The following is a 15944-nucleotide window of genomic DNA, read 5'->3' on the forward strand; positions in this document are numbered from 1 at the left end:
TCTTATTATTCTCTAGAATAATGAACGGCTGAAGTCAGCGCAGAGTGGTCAGAGTGTGAATCGATGCAATTCGTCTGACTTTCGAATTGCTGCGCTTACGACGCAATTGGCGGCTGAAGAAGAGGTTGCCAACACGATTATTGGAGATCTAATCTGTAGCTTAGATGTAACCCCTGTAGGATCGCGAGGTCAAATTTTATGCATCCAGGAATTATTCGAAAGTGACGAAGGCAGAGGTTCGGATTACCGCCCGCTAGTCCCTCCGGAGCCAGTGCAACAGCGTTATGCCCAAAGATAAATCACTGCGTGTAAATGTTCCAACCGAGCTTCAAGGCGTTGCGCTTATCAAGGTGATTACGCAGAAAGATTAGCCACTGCATCTCTGCACAGCCACACTAAAAATGATGGGCTCCACACAGCTTGCCCCGCAAGCCGATGCCTGAGAGCAGACCCTCGACGCACAAAATATGCTCTTTTGCAATGAACTGTTCAATCAACTGGCCCGAGAAATCGTCTAGCTGCAGTGACCCCGATTCCACACGTGGTAGTGGTAGGAATTCAAATACGAGCTACATTACCCTCCAGGCATCCAACTCATCATCAGCTTATTTAACTCAACATCTTCCGCTCGGAGCCGATCACGAATCACGATCACGTTCTAGAGCAAAATGGCTTTTCTAATCGTAAGCCTGACCATTCAGTCGTACATGGGAAATTCTTTCACTGCCCTTTCGTTTGTACATCTTTAAATCTGATTTGTGTCACACTATTTTCAAATGCAAAACGCATAAGGCTTAACGCAAATTGAATTGTAAACAAAAAATACATTTTTAATGCGCATCATGTGTACAAAGTTTACAACACAATGATTCGGTTATACATGTTAATATCGCTTCTGGCGAAACAAGAATCACTCAGCTCAGCTGCTGCCGTCGTAGTTGTATTTTTCGTCGTACTCCAGCTCATACAGCATTTGCTGTATTTTGAGGCGTGCGAGAAGATTTTTTTTGTTGGGCAATCGCTGCAAAATCGGAGCACAGGACATCAGAAACCGTTCGTCAGGATCGGTGATGCCAAGGCGTGCATCGGTTTCTTTCGTTATTTCGCCCTGCATCGAAGAACATGATACTACGGAAACAGGCGAAGATTCCGCGGCCCCGGGAAGCGAAGCGGCAGGCAATTGTTTCTCTATTCGATAACCTGAAAGTGCATTGCGATCCAGCGTTTTCTCTTTACGTTCTAGTTGGGCACACGATTTCCGTCTCTCCGGAATAGATACACGCACGTAATCTTCATAATCCAAATCGGAATCATGCTGCATTGTCGACGAATAGTGTTCGTCGATAAATTCTTCATTATCAGTTTCAGAAATGCGCATCTGAACCTGGTTTTCTTGCTGCAAGACCTCCGTTGAGTCGACGCGCTGCTCCTCGTAGACATGGGTGTTCAGTGAATCCTCTTCTTCCTGCTCCTCCTTACCCGTTGCAACAAAATCACCTTCATGAGACTCGCTGTAATCGTACTGATTGGTTTGCTGTCTATGCGCTTGACCGTGATTCTCATGCTGAGACGCAAATTTTGCCCTTCCATAATGCGTTGAAAATTTGTTGCCCATCACCGTCTCAACTATTTGGCCTGCCTTCTGGCCTGCGTTACTGAACTTGTCCACACTGATGACGGCCGTGTCTGGAAGCGGAGGCATGCTGGAAGTATGCAAAACTTGGAACAGTTCTTTGCCATCTTCCGTCACATACGAAACCGTAATCGGTGTGTCCTCAACCAATTCGATGTCACTGTCCGCTTCCAGATATTCCATGCTATCGCTTTCGTCTTCGCCTTGGCCATTGACATTCGCATGTTGTCTGTAAAGAAAGGAGAATATCAATATATCAAACAAGACCACAGCGGAAACACAAAACATCGTATGCTACCAACTTGCCAACAACGAAGGGGAGCAAAAACTCCAGCAACCTATAGTGCACCCAAGATTTGCGATCCTCCTCGGACTTTCGGCGAACTTGCTTAATGAATCCGTCGCGCATGCTGCGCCACCTTTTTTTACACTCCTGGATCGATAGGCCCATGGTTTGCGCCACCTCGCTCCATGCTTCATTTCGCAGTGCCATGTTTCCACTTCTCGGCAGTGAGCCTTCGTAGATAATGGATCGCTTTTTGATTTCCTCAACAAAAACCGTTTCGTCTACTTTGACATGGTGACGCTTCTTGCAGAAATCTACAGTCAGGCCGTCTACTGGCGAAAGCGCAGTGCTGGTTTTGTCGGAGGATGGCATCCTTTTTCTTTGTTTCTGCATGAAATGGATTTCACTCAAGATTTTACACCGTATCTTTCGAGACCAACCGACCAAGATTCCGAACAAAACTATCCGTTCTACGAAAGTGCGTTCTTCATGTTCCAAACAAACTCAATCGAAACGCAAACATGCATTTTGACGTTTGTCATGAGAACCCCTTCTGAGTGCCCGTCTGTCATTTGGCTTAGGGCACTCACGTCAAAAATTCTATTTTGTCTCCAATTTTTTTAAGCTGCAAATCTGATCGTTTCAAGGGCTATACATAAATTTGATTCTGAAACTCCGAATACTGAACCGAATCTTGAAAGAAAGTCGCAATTCGGAACACCTCTTTTGTGTAAAACCTCTTTAAAACATGATAAGAGGCACCTTATTGGCGCGGCTCACATCTGGAATAATGAAATCTGTACTTTCTACGCCCATCACGGCAAAGGGACCTTTGGCAAAAACAAAGTGTCCCATTATGGCCCAGTTCACTTCCGACCCCAAGCATCGGTCTACCGCACTGGAGTTTCTCCCATTAACTTTGTCGCCTTTGGTTAACACCGCAGTAGCAGTGCCGGAAGGCATTAGAAATTGCGGCATTAACTGGCGCCATTAAGAGGAAGCAGCATAACGCATCCTTTCTCCTGGACCACCCCTAGCACCACTTGAACCCACCTAGGTTGGACTCAATCAGCTTTGTATCGCGCGCGATCCGATCATTATGCTGCTAGACGCCGGTTTTTGCCTTCGTTTTGTCGCCAGCGATGGTTTCGACGACAATGGCCCCCGGCGACGACGACGATCGTTATTATGCTGCCGCGGTTGCGTTGCGGTTTGCGCTCTAATCGCATCAATCAGTTATGCGATTCGTGCACGGTGCAGCGGCACCATCTGTTTGCTACGTGTCCGGTGGCGTAGATGATGGATTGGTTCCATTTGCCCATTCACACCCATTCCCAGCCACACACCACCGCAACCCAAGTTCAATGACTTTGGATCCGAAATCGGTTTCCCGATTATGTCCCGAGATTAACGCTAGAGCCGGGTGGGAAAGGTTGGTGCGAGATGAGCAAGTCGATTGCAATCAGCATTCTGCAGCGTACGGTGTCTTCCAACCGGTTTTTTTTTCGGGGAGAGTCATAAATATTGAACGACCTGCCGGCGAGCATTGTGTCCGAAATGTGACTCCAACCCAACCAGCTGAAGAGGCTCTACTTTCAAGCTTCATTCACAATTTAAATATCTATTGTGTGCATCTACCTCGGCGCTGATCGCCTATGGCCTAAACCCAGGCCTCCCAAAAAAACATAGTAACTTTATGCAACGCACGCAAATCCAGCTCCGCACGCAATATCTGTCCGTCGGAGCTTCATTAATAAAATTATCTCGAAGGGATGGTAGCCCCGCGCTGATGTGAAGTTGGGCTCTTTCAGCGCCATTCTTTGGTGGAGAGTTTCGCGCAGGTTTCCTTTCTGTTGGTTCATTCTGCAAGTGCTTGGGAGTTGCGATACCGATGGCTACCCAGTGCCACCCGGTCAACCTACGCCCCACCGTACTAGACCTTTCGCGTTGATTGTCTCGTGTACAAACGGCGGCAGTAATGCATGGGAGTTTTGTTTATTATTTGCGTTCGCATTTCGGTCGCACTTAATGATAGCGGCCCGAGCATTACTTCACCACCCCAAACACCGGATCGTAGGCTCATCGCCGAGCAGCAGAGCACCTCACGGAGCGCTGCAGGCTGTGACTTCATCAAAACAGTAGACGCGCGCCGTGGACAAACCACAATCCAATCCACCATCTTGAGCGTTTTACCGCAACTTACCCCTTCATCTACACCCTGGCCGCATGATACAATCGTGCGTACAGAAAGGGCGAAAAATTTGCCAATTTGCCATGTGTTCACAAGTGCAGTGAATTAATGTGTTTTCACTGGCGGTTTTTGTTGGGCCCCACAGTGCAATACATCGTAACACAACTTACTTACCTTATTTAGCGCTAGTTTAAGGCCCTTCTTTAGCCCCGTTGCGGTAAGATCGGATCCCAGCTTCTGCTGTGCGGGGTTGGTGAACGGGCGCAGCCGATGCGCGTTTGCCACGAGAAACTTTCAGTTTACATTCCACACAAACCGACGCTCGGATGCCGCTCCCTGCCATTGCGTAAAACGGCATGCAGCAAGAGAGGGCTTCTTTCAGAAGCTTCGAACAAACGATCGAGGAAAGCCGGCGACTTTCGGAATGTGTACGCATTTATGTGGAAGCTAGGCGGTACATAAGATCTTCACTGCATTGTCATTTATTGATTCTTTAATATGTCCGTGAATTTAATGGTGTCCGTGAGTCGGAAGGAGGAAAAATTTTCCGCAGTAATCGATTCACATTCGCGAACCACTTGGCGTGTGTCTCTTACGTAGCTAGAAAAAGTTACCCTATACGCGCCGTGCCCTGAAAATCGCTGCGAATATACTACACACCGAAGGATGGAGGCCCGATGGGCCATCCTACGTTACATGACAGACAGCGGCCGGGAACCATCGTCGGACTATATATCAATTGATTTTCTGTTTTAAAAGTTTGCTTCATAATTAAACCCAAAATCCAACCATTTGCAACCGGCCACAATCGGAAATGCTCGCTGAATTTTTGTTTGCACGTCAATATTCAACATCATCAGACGATGCTATTGTACCGCTGGAAGAGCAGCAAAAATGATGTCCGGCAACTGTTGAAAATTTTCTAAAACTTTCGTCTGCAATTGCCAATCGGAGAGAAAGCAAATTAAAGGTACGTCGAGCAAATCGAGCGGATCTGTAAAACTACGGTTTCGCCTTGTGAGAGCGATCGTCACACAAGTTCCGTCATATCCGTTGAACGCATACAGTTTTGCTACGTCATGGCCAAATACCTAGAATTCTCGTCGGTGGTACTTATCTGGATCGAAGTAGGACGTGACGACGACACGGTCGCTAAACTTGCGTCCAGTCAGTGCTTGTTGTGCCTTCTGACAATCGACGATTGAATTAAACTCGACAAACACCTTGCCACAGCCGGGTACGTCGACGCCTTCGATGGGGCGTGGAATCTCCACGCTTCGCACCACACCGTACTTGTTACACTCCTCGCGGATGTCCTCTAGGATGTCCTCGTACTCCTCTTCGTCCTTCAGCTCGTCGGGTGTAACCATGTTCAGCAGGCACAGTACCTCGGTCGGAGGACCCGACGAACCAACTAACGACAAACCCGGAACCTAAAAGAAGTAGCATAATATTTTGAGACGTTTCTTGCGCCGCTTGCGAAGGATGCGAACGTACCTGAATCTGAACCGGAGCCACCACCGTAGCGTTCGCGTTCTTTGCACCCACACTGGCCCGCTGCACTATCAGCTTTTTGTCCCCGAGCTGCATACCATTCAGTCCAGCAATTGCCTATCGTACCGATGGGAAAAATCGTTATAGCACTCATACAAGCTCATACGCTTACGATCTTACCTGATCAGTAATCGAATTCTCCACGTACTCGGCAAACGCGTAGCCCTTGCCGAGGCCGGTTGCAGCGTCTTTGACCAGATTGAACGCTTTCAGTTGACCGAACGAGAGTAGCAATTCCTTAACCTGTTTTTTGTGTGAGATAGTGCCGCAAAGACGAATCGATCGATCGATCGTCGTGTGACGGGGAAGTATTATAATAAAAAAGGACACGTTCGAAGGGAACCGGAACAAGTGTGTTGGTGTGACCGGGAGGAAAAAGAGAAACGAAACAGAAAACAAACATCATGTTAGTACGGATGGCATAGGTGAGGTCGATTCGAGCGATGCAAGAGATTCGTAGCGTAGATTCGAACCGGAAGGACGGAATAACGAACGATTGCGTTAAGCTAGGGGAACTATCAGGAAAGCCTGCGCTTGACATCGATCCTCTTCCAACGAACCATAAAACTGTTGTGACTCTGATAGGCTATCGTAACGTAAGCTTTGAACTGAGCTATGCTAGAGATGCTTTACAGTAATTAGGATACGGCTAAACGGTGCCACTACACAGAACTTCTGCTACTAACGATTCGACAGCAAGAGCCTAGAATTTGATGATGCTCTAAATATTTCCTATTTTCCTTCGCTCCTTCTGGTGTTTGCCGAACACACGTGCCAAACCAACGTCGATCAGTACTAACTCTACCCCTAAAGCGCTACTACCGATCAATCTGCAGCTAGTAATTGAAGATCGCGCGCGACGGAGAAAGTTTGCTGCAAACGTTGAAGCCGCTGTCGCTGAAAGGTTGCACTTGCCTGATGGCCAACGGCAATACCCCCATTTTGCTAACTTGCCTCTCTGACTTTAGGGCCCGCAGCAGCCGTGCGAAATGGCTCAAGAGTTACTTTCAAACGGTTCCTTCCCTAAAACAGTACGGACGGAAAGCTTTCACGCCATTTTCTCGAAGCTAAAACGAAAAGTACCACTTCCGGCGATTCTATGTTCGCGGACAACTGAAACAACGGGTTAAAGTGTCACTGCAAAAACTGTTATCAACCGGTGTATCTCGCACGGTCATGCCTAGAAAATGTGAATGAGCCTAGAAAAAATGGAACACTAAAACAACGACACAACACAACACGTGGCAGCTCCGGTCCCGGAACCAGTGCCAGTACAGCCAACCGTGTGCATCGATTCTGTTGGCGACCGCAAACGGGCACCATGCACAACAGAGACCACCACCACCATATGGAAGGGTGGCCCATAAAAACCGTTCTCAGTCGTTTGTCGGACCAACGATGGAAAGAGAGAAAGAGAAGAGAGAAGAAAAAGAAGAAGAAAATTGATCAGTTTAAGCCTTAGTAAACTCTTATCGTTATAGCTGCAAAAACGCCGTGGCACGTCACATGGCGGCGTGCCCGTGTTTCAAAGGAACAGAGCAAATCAATTAAAATGTTATCGCTGAGGGGAGGGAAATTGATAAGCTAATAAAACAAAAACTCTGTAACGGAAAGGAAAATACTTTTCTAAACTGTTTCCCTTGAAAGGAAGAGAAAATTAATGGAATTAATGGCGGTTACAAACGATCGGTTGCATACGATGAAAGCTGAAAGGAGTTCTGTAAACGGTCGCGTAATGAAGGCGCGCGCACTGTAAACTACTAAAGCCCGGATACTGGCCGTGTGCTGTAATAATATAAACCTGAAAGTCCAATACGAAACACAAATCCTGCAAATTCCCAAATTGTACCACACATCGTACCAAACGGTAACACTCAATCGAGGCGAGGAAAATAAACACAGTAGGCCAACATGTGCCAACGCGACGCGGTTAAAAGCCGATTCTGTAAAATGCCATCGACGAGCCCTAACACCAAAAGAGAGAAAGAGAGAGAGTGGACGGAAAGTGTTCGTTCGGCTTGAGGTCACTTGCAGCCGATGCAGCTGTGAAATAACCTGTGAAGCAAAATCTCGAGTGACCACCTTTCATGCTACGTTCCTGTGTTTAGCACCGGTCAAGGATGGTTGTGGTCTTGGGGTTTAAGTTGTGTTATGTTTCTTTTCAGATACCTGCAAGAAAATCTATTTACCGTCAGCAGCAGTAAGAGAACGAGCGAGATCACTGTTGGCTTTGCTTTCATTTGTGCTAAAATCGCTGAGAATTGAAACGAAAGGAACAAAAGTGTGACCCGTGCGCGGTGAACACGCTCTGATTCGCTTTATGGTGCTTAAAAACCTACAAAAAGGGGAACAGATTCGCAACAGAACGCGCGCATAGGGGAGCTACAACTTAAGGGACAAGTAATAAAGGAATGCCGTTTCCGTAGGATCGTTGCACTTTTTGCTGCACACTGTGCACGCTGCGCTAGGCTAAGAGGATAATGAGAAAAGTAAACGAATGTATTGTTTTTGGTGATTCACAAACAAGTACCGAAACCGCCGCTTACGAACGCTTCCATCCGTGCACTCTCTACTAATCCCGATCCCGTAGCATATACAACACGCTTCCTAAACATTGATCCTTTTCGACTTCGGCTAGTTCCTTTAGAGTGGAACTGCGGAGGTAACAAAACGGAAGAAAACAAAAAAAACTTTCCACAGGACACTTACCTGATCTTCGTTCAGATAGTTCGGCAACCCACCGATAAAGATTTTGTGTGCCGAATCTGGCACCACCGTGCTGATGACTCCGGAGAATTTTTCTACCAAAAAAATCGATTGATCTCGTGTTAGCCGCGTTACCGTGTGCGCGTCAACAATCCTAGATATCTTACCCGGAACGTTGACTGCCGCTGAATCCGTCATACCCGGCATGGGTTGGTAATCGTGCGGTCGGCGTATCTTCAGACTCTGCCCTTTAAAGTTTATGCTATCGAACGCCATGGCCTGCGTGGTTTCATCGATCGAACGGAACTCGAGGAAAGCAAAGTTTTTGTCCAGATTGATCTGACAGGCTAGCACCGGATTGCCGGCAGCCTGCGCTAGACCCGAAAGATGCATCTGCTGGTTGAAGAACTCCATCATCTCCTCCTCCGTCACGCCAAACGGTATGTTGCCGACGTACAGTCGCCGAGCCTGGCGCGTAATGGTGCTACCTACAACGGGAACGGCAGCCTGCGGCGTATCTGCCACTATGTTGGCCGGTATCTGCCCGGCGGCCTGCATCGCTTTATACTGTAAGGGAGTAATGTGCTCGAAACCCGGCGGCGGAACATCCCAGTACAGGGAGGGCTTGCGCCTGCGGGACCGGTTTTTCCGGTACGGCGAGCGGGACCGGGATCTCCGGCGTTCGCGGCTCCGAGAACGGCTGCGTCGTCGCTCCCGGGACCGAGACCTGTGCCGTCCGCCTCCGCCTCCTCCACCACCGCCGCCACCACCACCACCTCCTCCGCCACCTCCACCGCCGCCGCCGCCCCTACCTCCGCCACCACGGTAATCTCGATCGGCTAAAATGACCGGAAGGAAACGAAACGACCGTCACAACGAATTCTCCGGCGAACCCCAAACGCCGTAGCGCCATTCGCGACATATTGATTCACGCTCTCACTCACGGATTCAATCGTCCCAAATACTTACACATTTCGATCGGCTTTGGGAGAAGAATGTTCGCAGCCGCTGTAGCTAGCTAAACTCCACAGGAATGGCAACTTTTCGCAGAATCGGCCGATGTTTTTATGGTGAAAAGCGCACTAAATCGGCGACCAACGCGGCTACCCGAAATTAGCGTAGTCTGATGCGGTGAGAAGCCGATGCGAAAAGTGAGATGACAGAAGTGAGCTTTTTTGACAGCTTCTGGAAGAGAAAAAAGAGCAATATTTTTATACATGAGAAAAGCCATATTTTCTACGGGTGCATGGTATAACAGTAGAACCGTTTGTTCGTTTGTTCTCTCTTTTTGTGAGTGCGCAAATTTTTCAAATGGTTCCCGTCTTTAGAAATTTAGATTTTCGAATTTTTATTTAATCACATTTTAATTCAATTGCTTGTACCATTTGCAGTATCGCCTCAGTTTTTGGAGTAATTTCAAACAACCTTCTTCTTATTCGGCAACAACCGTTGAGCGGTCTTATCCCATACCAGAGAGACAATGTTAATCTCCATTGCTCTCTTTAACAACGGTTCGTTTTTATGGGTGCAGTTGTTAGTCCCACGCCAACCCTATCACGTCGCTATCGGGAATCACGTCGCTATCGGGAATCAAAACCATGGTCGGCTGCGCGACAACCGGTCCCGGGATTTGAAATCAGGCCAGCTGCGTGACATTGACGAGAATTACCTACTGCAATATCAACACGGGCAATAACCAAGTCATTTCGAACAACCAAATTATTTCAAATCTGCGTACAAACCTTCCAAATTTTTAAAAACATTTATTTTATTCACAATTTCTTTTCAGAATAATTATTTTATTGCGTTGATTCAGTAAACATATAAAATTCAATCTTATACAAACTCAAACGAGAATAGACAGTGATTAATGAGGTTCATCCTTCTTGGAGTTTTGAGTGTGAGTTTTGGAGTGTCGTGCTAGTTTGTTTGATGCATAGAAGGCTTTGTCACATATTTTACACTGATATGGCCTTTCGCCAGTATGAGTGCGGATATGAATCTTTAAGTTAGATAATCCTGCGAACTTTGATGTACAATGAGGACACTGATGGTGTTGGTCCTTATTGTGAATTTTCGAATGTATTGCCAGATTGGTTGAGGCATGGAAGGCTTTGTCACAGACTTTACACTGGTATGGCTTTTCGCCGGTGTGAGTGCGGATGTGGACTTTCAATAGGCCAAGCTGGGCGAACATTGACGGACATTGAGGACACTGATGCTGTTGGTCCTTATTATGAAGTTTCAAATGATTTGTCAGAACGTATGGCGACATGAACGCTTTATCACAGACTTTACACACATAAGGCCTTTCGCCGGTATGTGTGCGGATATGAACCTTTAGGCTAGATGACTGTACGAACGTTAACGAACAATGAGGACACCGATGATGTTGCTCCTTATTGTGAATTTTCGAGTGTCCTGCCAGAGCGTCTGATGAATAGAAGGCTTTGTCACAGATTTTACACTGGTATGGCCTTTCGCCGGTGTGAGTACGAAGATGGACTTTTAATTTGGAAAGATGGGCGAACTTTAAGGGACATTGAGGACACTGATGCTTATTATGAATTTTCCAGTGGTGTGCTAGTGTGCGTGATGAATGGAAGGCTTTGTTACATACTTTACACTGGTATGGCTTTTCGCCAGTGTGAGTGCGGATGTGTATCTTTAACAGTGATGGAAGGGGAAACTTTGAAGAGCAATGAGGACAGTGATACTGTTGTTTCTTATTGTGGTCCTGTTGGTCCTTATTATGAACTTTCGAGTGTATTGCCAGATTGTCTGATGAGTGGAAGGCTTTTTCACAGATTTTACACTGGTATGGCCTTTCGCCGGTGTGCGTACGGATGTGGATTTTCAATTTGTAAAGCCGGACGAACATTTTCGGACATTGAGGACACTGATGCTGTTGGTCCTTATTGTGAATTTTCGAATGTTCTGCCAGAACGTATGCCGACATGAACGCTTTTTCACAGACTGTACACACATAAGGCCTTTCGCCGGTATGTGTGCGGATATGAACCTTTAGGTTAGATGACTGTACGAACGTTAACGAACAATGAGGACACCGATGATGTTGCTCCTTATTGTGAATTTTCGAATGAAGTCCTAGATTACCTGCTGAATAGAACGCCTTTTTACAGACTTTACACTGATATGGCTTTTCGCCGGTGTGAGTACGGATGTGGACTTTCAATTGGGAAAGCTGGGCGAACGTTGACGGACATTGGGCACACTGGCGATGTTGCTCCTTATTGTGAATTTTCAAATGTTTAGTCAGAATGGTTGATGCCGTGAACGCTTTTTCACACACTTTACACACATAAGGCCTTTCGGCATGAGTGCGCATATGAATCTTTAGGCTAGATGACTGTGAAAACCTTGATGCACAATAAGGGCACTTATGCTGTTCCTCCTTATTGTGTATTTTCGTATGTTCTGCCAGAATTCTTGATGAATAGAAGCCTTTGACACAGAATTTACACTGGTATGGTTTTTTACCAGTGTGACTGCGCATGTGAATCTTTAACTTGTTTAAAGCTGGATATGTTGCGGAACAATGAGGGCAGTGGTGCTTTTGGTTTTTGAGATGACTTTTGCTATGGACATTTCGGGTTCCGGAACTTACGACGTTTTGAATTGATTTTGCTGCTGAATCATCAGCACACGTATTGTTTGCCACGGTCACAGGATGATCTATTTGATCCTGACAGACCGATTCCAAAGCATTTGTTCTGAGGTTATCCTGTTCCAGAACATAATTCATTGTTTGCAGCTGATGCTGCTTATCGACCTTTTCGCACTCTGATTTGATTGCAATTGGATTTTCCTCTGCCTCAAATAAATCATCAGGTATGTTCCCACAACATTCATGTGTCCCATTTACTTGAGGAGCTGTACAACTCCTCCGATTCAAGTGCAAAACCTTCGCTGTATTCGGTGAGGTAAAGTCAGGTTTAGTAGACAATTCTGTGCAAACCGTTTGCTCGGCAGAGTGGTCAAGATGGTCTTGACTGACTTCTGATTCGATCTTCGTTGTGTTCTGCTCTTCGATAAATTTATCAACCAAATCATTGTTTCGATTGGATCGCCAGCGAAACAGATGCATCCTTTTCAAACCCGCTTCACACATTGTGCACAAATACGATGGAACTACAGGAGAGTGTTGAATCTGTAATAATAAAAGTATCGTACAGCACGTTTTTCTTGTGGAACAACATGAGATGTCTGTTGTTACAAGCAAACCTGAATACCGGTAAAATCGAAGATTTTTTGAACTTTATATTGCCCGGATTCGTCGCGCGTTAGAGCATCCAAAGCATCAGTTGGCGACAAGCACCATCGACAAATTTTTGGGATTCTGGAAAACAGTTCACTGTAATACCTTTTAATCCTTATTGAACATTAACTTACTGTACACCATTCCTTTTCTTAATCAATGCCGAAAACTTCATTTTGAGCACAATCGTTTATTTAAGCGATTTTGTAAAAGCGTCCACTTTGCACTTTATTAAACAAAAATCGTTTCATGTGTTTTGCCTTTTTGACAACCGGTTTTTGACAGCTTCTGGGAAGAGAAAAACGAAAAAGAAAGAGCCAAATTTTCTTGGATGAGAAAAGCAATATTTTCATGCATGAAAAAGCCATATTTTCTTGCGCCTTTATTCAGCTTCTGGGGGCCAAGTTCGCGCGCTTGTGAGAGAGCCAAAACAAACAGTTGGGGTGTATCAAGTTTGTGTGAGTTTAAATAATGATAAATCATCATCAATTATTTTTATCATTATGATTAAATACTTTTATTTCCACCATTTCGCTATCTTTGTAAATTACTAAGTTTGAATAAATTTAGGTTTATTTAAATTAATTTGTTCTTTTCGGTTTGCAGGAATAGTAATTATACAATTTGCTCGACAATTTTTTCCGCTATCTTGGGGTAGCGACATCGCCTGCTTAAAAATCGTCTAAACCTTGGCATGTGAGAATGGAATTGTCCTTTCGATAAAGTTATTGCATATTGACGTAATGATTGAACTAATCCAGAAGCATAGCATCTAATATGGGTTATTTATCGTTTATGGTTGATTTAAGAAAAAATAGTTTGATTTGAACGACCAGGATTTACTAAAATTCGAATTGGACAATTCACGAGTTGGAAAACGGAACCACTTTTGGCTTCGCCTTTTCTGAGAGCGAAGCTGCTACTCGCTCTAGCACCAGCTATCTCTTTCCCGTTCTCAACTTAAGGCAGAAAAACAGAGAGAGCGCAGAGAAACGAGAGAGGAGAGGGAAGGAGAGAGCAGGGAAAATGCAGAGATCGGGAACGCAGATTCAGAGGTTCCAAAATCTTGGTTGGTCAGGCTGTCAGAAAATACAACTACAGAGACAAATTTATTTTCAGAGAAAGAGTTGAATAAACGAAACTTGTCACTAGAAAAGTGAGTAAGTTTGTCAAATTGGGTTCCTAACGTTTTTTGTTTTGCGAGAAAACCCAGAAGAGGCCGTTTCCGTGCGTTCACAGGGTTTTTCACCGTTCGATCGCCGTCGGTTTTCGGGCAGAAATGTGTTGAACGCGAGCCGTCGAACAGGGCCTTTCTTCGCCTTTTGCTGCAAAGTGTGTACTATTCTCTTTCGCTTTGGAAAGCTAGCCCCGCTGGCCATTGGCCCTACGAGGGCATCGTGAAGCAGGAAGGGTCAATTGTTAAGTGCTACTTCCCCCGCCCCGCTGGGGTCAGCTCGGAAACCAGACCCAGCGCACCAGGCATTTTCGACAACGCACTGGTGCTGAGTGTGCGAGCGAGACGGGGCTAGGGAGTGAAGGAACAGTGTGATAAAACGCGCACGGTCGTGCACACTCCCGGGCTTCCATCTTCCGCGAGTGAAAATAATGGCACGAAAAACACGGTGCCCGGTGGAGGAGGGGGATAGCACCGCCGTTCCGTGCGCCTTCCCCGTGTGCAGCCGCGTGTGAGTGCGTGCGTGCGTGCGTGATGCAAAATCCTCGTCCGAGCGACCGAGCGAGTTTTTCATGTTCTGCGCGCGCGTGCGTGCGTGCATGCGCCCGTGTATGTGCGCTCCGGAAACAGAGGTCCTTGGCCAGAACGTCGGAGAAAGAAGACGGAGCCTGAATGGGCTTGCTGCTTTCTGTGTCTGTGAGTGTGCATGTTTCAAAGGAGTAAAGCAACCACCTCAAAGGACTGTCGTCGTCGGTGGTGGAAAAACGGTGGATTTTCTTCGTTCCTTCGTTCGCCTCCTGCGACCACCACTCTGGAATGCGTTGGTGAGCAGCTGCACGAGAGCAACAGTGGAGAAGGAGCAAGGTTTTTTGCCTTACTCTCTCTCTCTCACAGCGGCGATCGTGAATTCGTGTGCGCGCGCGCTCGCAGCTGTGTTGGTGTGTGCGTGCGCTCGTGTGAGCTGTGACCCCGCAGGACAACAACCAGTCCCGGAGAGCTCCCGGTGGATAATCCTTCGCCCCTTCCTCGACGCCTCTCTCTTCGAGGAGCCTGTTGTCAGCTGGCAACTGTATCCTTGTGCATCTATCGCCTAATGAAGCCACCTTTCCATTACGCCCCATTTTAAATATGGTTGCATCGTTGAGCGCCCGCCGAATCCTCCTTCCTTTGCAAACAGTATTCCTTCGGCAGCCAGTCTTTATTATTGCACAACACGTCCTTCCACTTGTGCCACGGCCCCACAACTAATTGGCGCGTGTGTGGGAACTCGGCAGCGTCTCGGCGGTAGCTGCCCACTAGAGCCCCCCAAAACCCCACCCGCAATCAGCAGGTGTGCTTGTGGCGCTGTGCTGTTGCTGTGGGAGCCTCCTTTCGCGGGGATTCCTATTTCGAGTAACCTCCGAATGCACTTGCCCACGTCTGCTGCCCAATCGGAACGGGGCCCCCGAAGGGTTGCAAGGATTTGCGGTGCGCTTGCTGTGAGTGTTTGTGTTGGTGGTGGTACCTGTTGTGCAGTTCGTAGTTTCTGGTCGACCAGACTCGAAGAAGAGCAAACGAACCGTGCCGGGCCGTGAGTTTTCCATTCGCAAGTCAAGCTGGTGTGCCCTTGGCGTGCGAGGCGCTCTTTGTTCAACGGAGGCCAATGATTTGTGGGGTGTGTGAACGGTAGTTTCCTTTTTATGGCAGCACGTTAATTAGTGACAAGCGACCGCGATCAAAGTGTCCTGCGACGTGGAATTTCCAGTGATCTTCAAGTGAATTGCTTCGACGGCCTTTCAAAGCTCGAAGGACCTACAGTTTCCTTCAGTCGCGTTTACAGTACAGTTTGTGTCACAATTTTCAACCGGTACCGGTGTGCAGTGGCCGGCGTGGGGTGTGCGGTCGTTAATGGCGAGTAATCATTATATCACAATATCTCCCTTCCATACTCCATAGCACAGTGAATGAATGCGAGTGGTGTGGTACGAGTGCGTGAGTGTTTTGGGCCCACCCTTACCCGGAAGCCGCAAAACTCTCGATGATAATGGTGATGGCACGACCTGCATCTAGAAACACCAGCGATTGAGTGCATTTGATAGCTACCACCACACCTACACACCTGTTAGCTGAACGCACCCAGGA

General features: G+C 47.0%; 3 protein-coding genes across 4 annotated transcripts; all 3 read right to left on the minus strand.

Annotated features, from left to right (window-relative positions):
• Positions 1-810: 810 nt before the first annotated feature.
• On the minus strand, positions 811-2381 carry LOC131210249 (uncharacterized). Its single transcript, XM_058203463.1, has 2 exons — positions 1936-2381; positions 811-1862 (listed from the first exon to the last, which is right to left on the minus strand). Exons 1-2 carry the CDS (start codon positions 2310-2312, stop codon positions 920-922), a joined length of 1320 nt encoding a protein of 439 aa, XP_058059446.1. The 5' UTR covers positions 2313-2381; the 3' UTR covers positions 811-919.
• Positions 2382-4582: 2201 nt separating this feature from the next.
• LOC131212798 (splicing factor U2AF 50 kDa subunit) lies at positions 4583-9478 on the minus strand. Its single transcript, XM_058206820.1, has 6 exons — positions 9340-9478; positions 8538-9209; positions 8374-8465; positions 5785-5907; positions 5608-5721; positions 4583-5543 (listed from the first exon to the last, which is right to left on the minus strand). The coding sequence occupies exons 1-6, from the start codon at positions 9341-9343 to the stop codon at positions 5202-5204; spliced, it is 1347 nt and encodes a 448-aa protein (XP_058062803.1). The 5' UTR covers positions 9344-9478; the 3' UTR covers positions 4583-5201.
• Positions 9479-10185: 707 nt separating this feature from the next.
• LOC131208970 (zinc finger protein 345-like) lies at positions 10186-12901 on the minus strand. 2 transcript variants are annotated; one of them, XM_058201920.1, is made up of 3 exons: positions 12784-12901; positions 12616-12730; positions 10186-12541 (listed from the first exon to the last, which is right to left on the minus strand). In XM_058201920.1, the coding sequence occupies exons 1-3, from the start codon at positions 12822-12824 to the stop codon at positions 10238-10240; spliced, it is 2460 nt and encodes an 819-aa protein (XP_058057903.1). In that variant the 5' UTR covers positions 12825-12901; the 3' UTR covers positions 10186-10237. The 2 variants fall into 2 exon arrangements, with proteins under 2 accessions (XP_058057903.1, XP_058057904.1); XM_058201921.1 differs by having other exon boundaries at positions 12608-12730.
• Between the last annotated feature and the right edge of the window lie 3043 nt (positions 12902-15944).

This window comes from Anopheles bellator, chromosome 2 (assembly GCF_943735745.2).
Source record: "Anopheles bellator chromosome 2, idAnoBellAS_SP24_06.2, whole genome shotgun sequence".
Lineage (NCBI taxonomy): Eukaryota > Metazoa > Arthropoda > Insecta > Diptera > Culicidae > Anopheles > Anopheles bellator.

What these genes read in the sequence shown, in the direction of transcription:
- LOC131210249 (XM_058203463.1), bottom strand. Translation starts at nt 2,312, where the DNA reads ATGCAGAAACAAAGAAAAAGGATGCCATCCTCCGACAAAACCAGCACT. An exon ending in CTCCCCTTCGTTGTTGGCAA is followed by an intron (nt 1,863 to 1,935) that starts GTTGGTAGCATA and finishes CTTTCTTTACAG; the next exon opens with ACAACATGCGAATGTCAATG.
- LOC131212798 (XM_058206820.1), bottom strand. An exon ending in ACTATCTGAACGAAGATCAG is followed by an intron (nt 5,908 to 8,373) that starts GTAAGTGTCCTG and finishes CACAAAAAACAG; the next exon opens with GTTAAGGAATTGCTACTCTC. An exon ending in AGAATTCGATTACTGATCAG is followed by an intron (nt 5,722 to 5,784) that starts GTAAGATCGTAA and finishes TCGGTACGATAG; the next exon opens with GCAATTGCTGGACTGAATGG.
- LOC131208970 (XM_058201920.1), bottom strand. Translation starts at nt 12,824, where the DNA reads ATGAAGTTTTCGGCATTGATTAAGAAAAGGAATGGTGTACA. An exon ending in AAGAAAAGGAATGGTGTACA is followed by an intron (nt 12,731 to 12,783) that starts GTAAGTTAATGT and finishes ACTGTTTTCCAG; the next exon opens with AATCCCAAAAATTTGTCGAT. An exon ending in TCGATTTTACCGGTATTCAG is followed by an intron (nt 12,542 to 12,615) that starts GTTTGCTTGTAA and finishes TTATTATTACAG; the next exon opens with ATTCAACACTCTCCTGTAGT.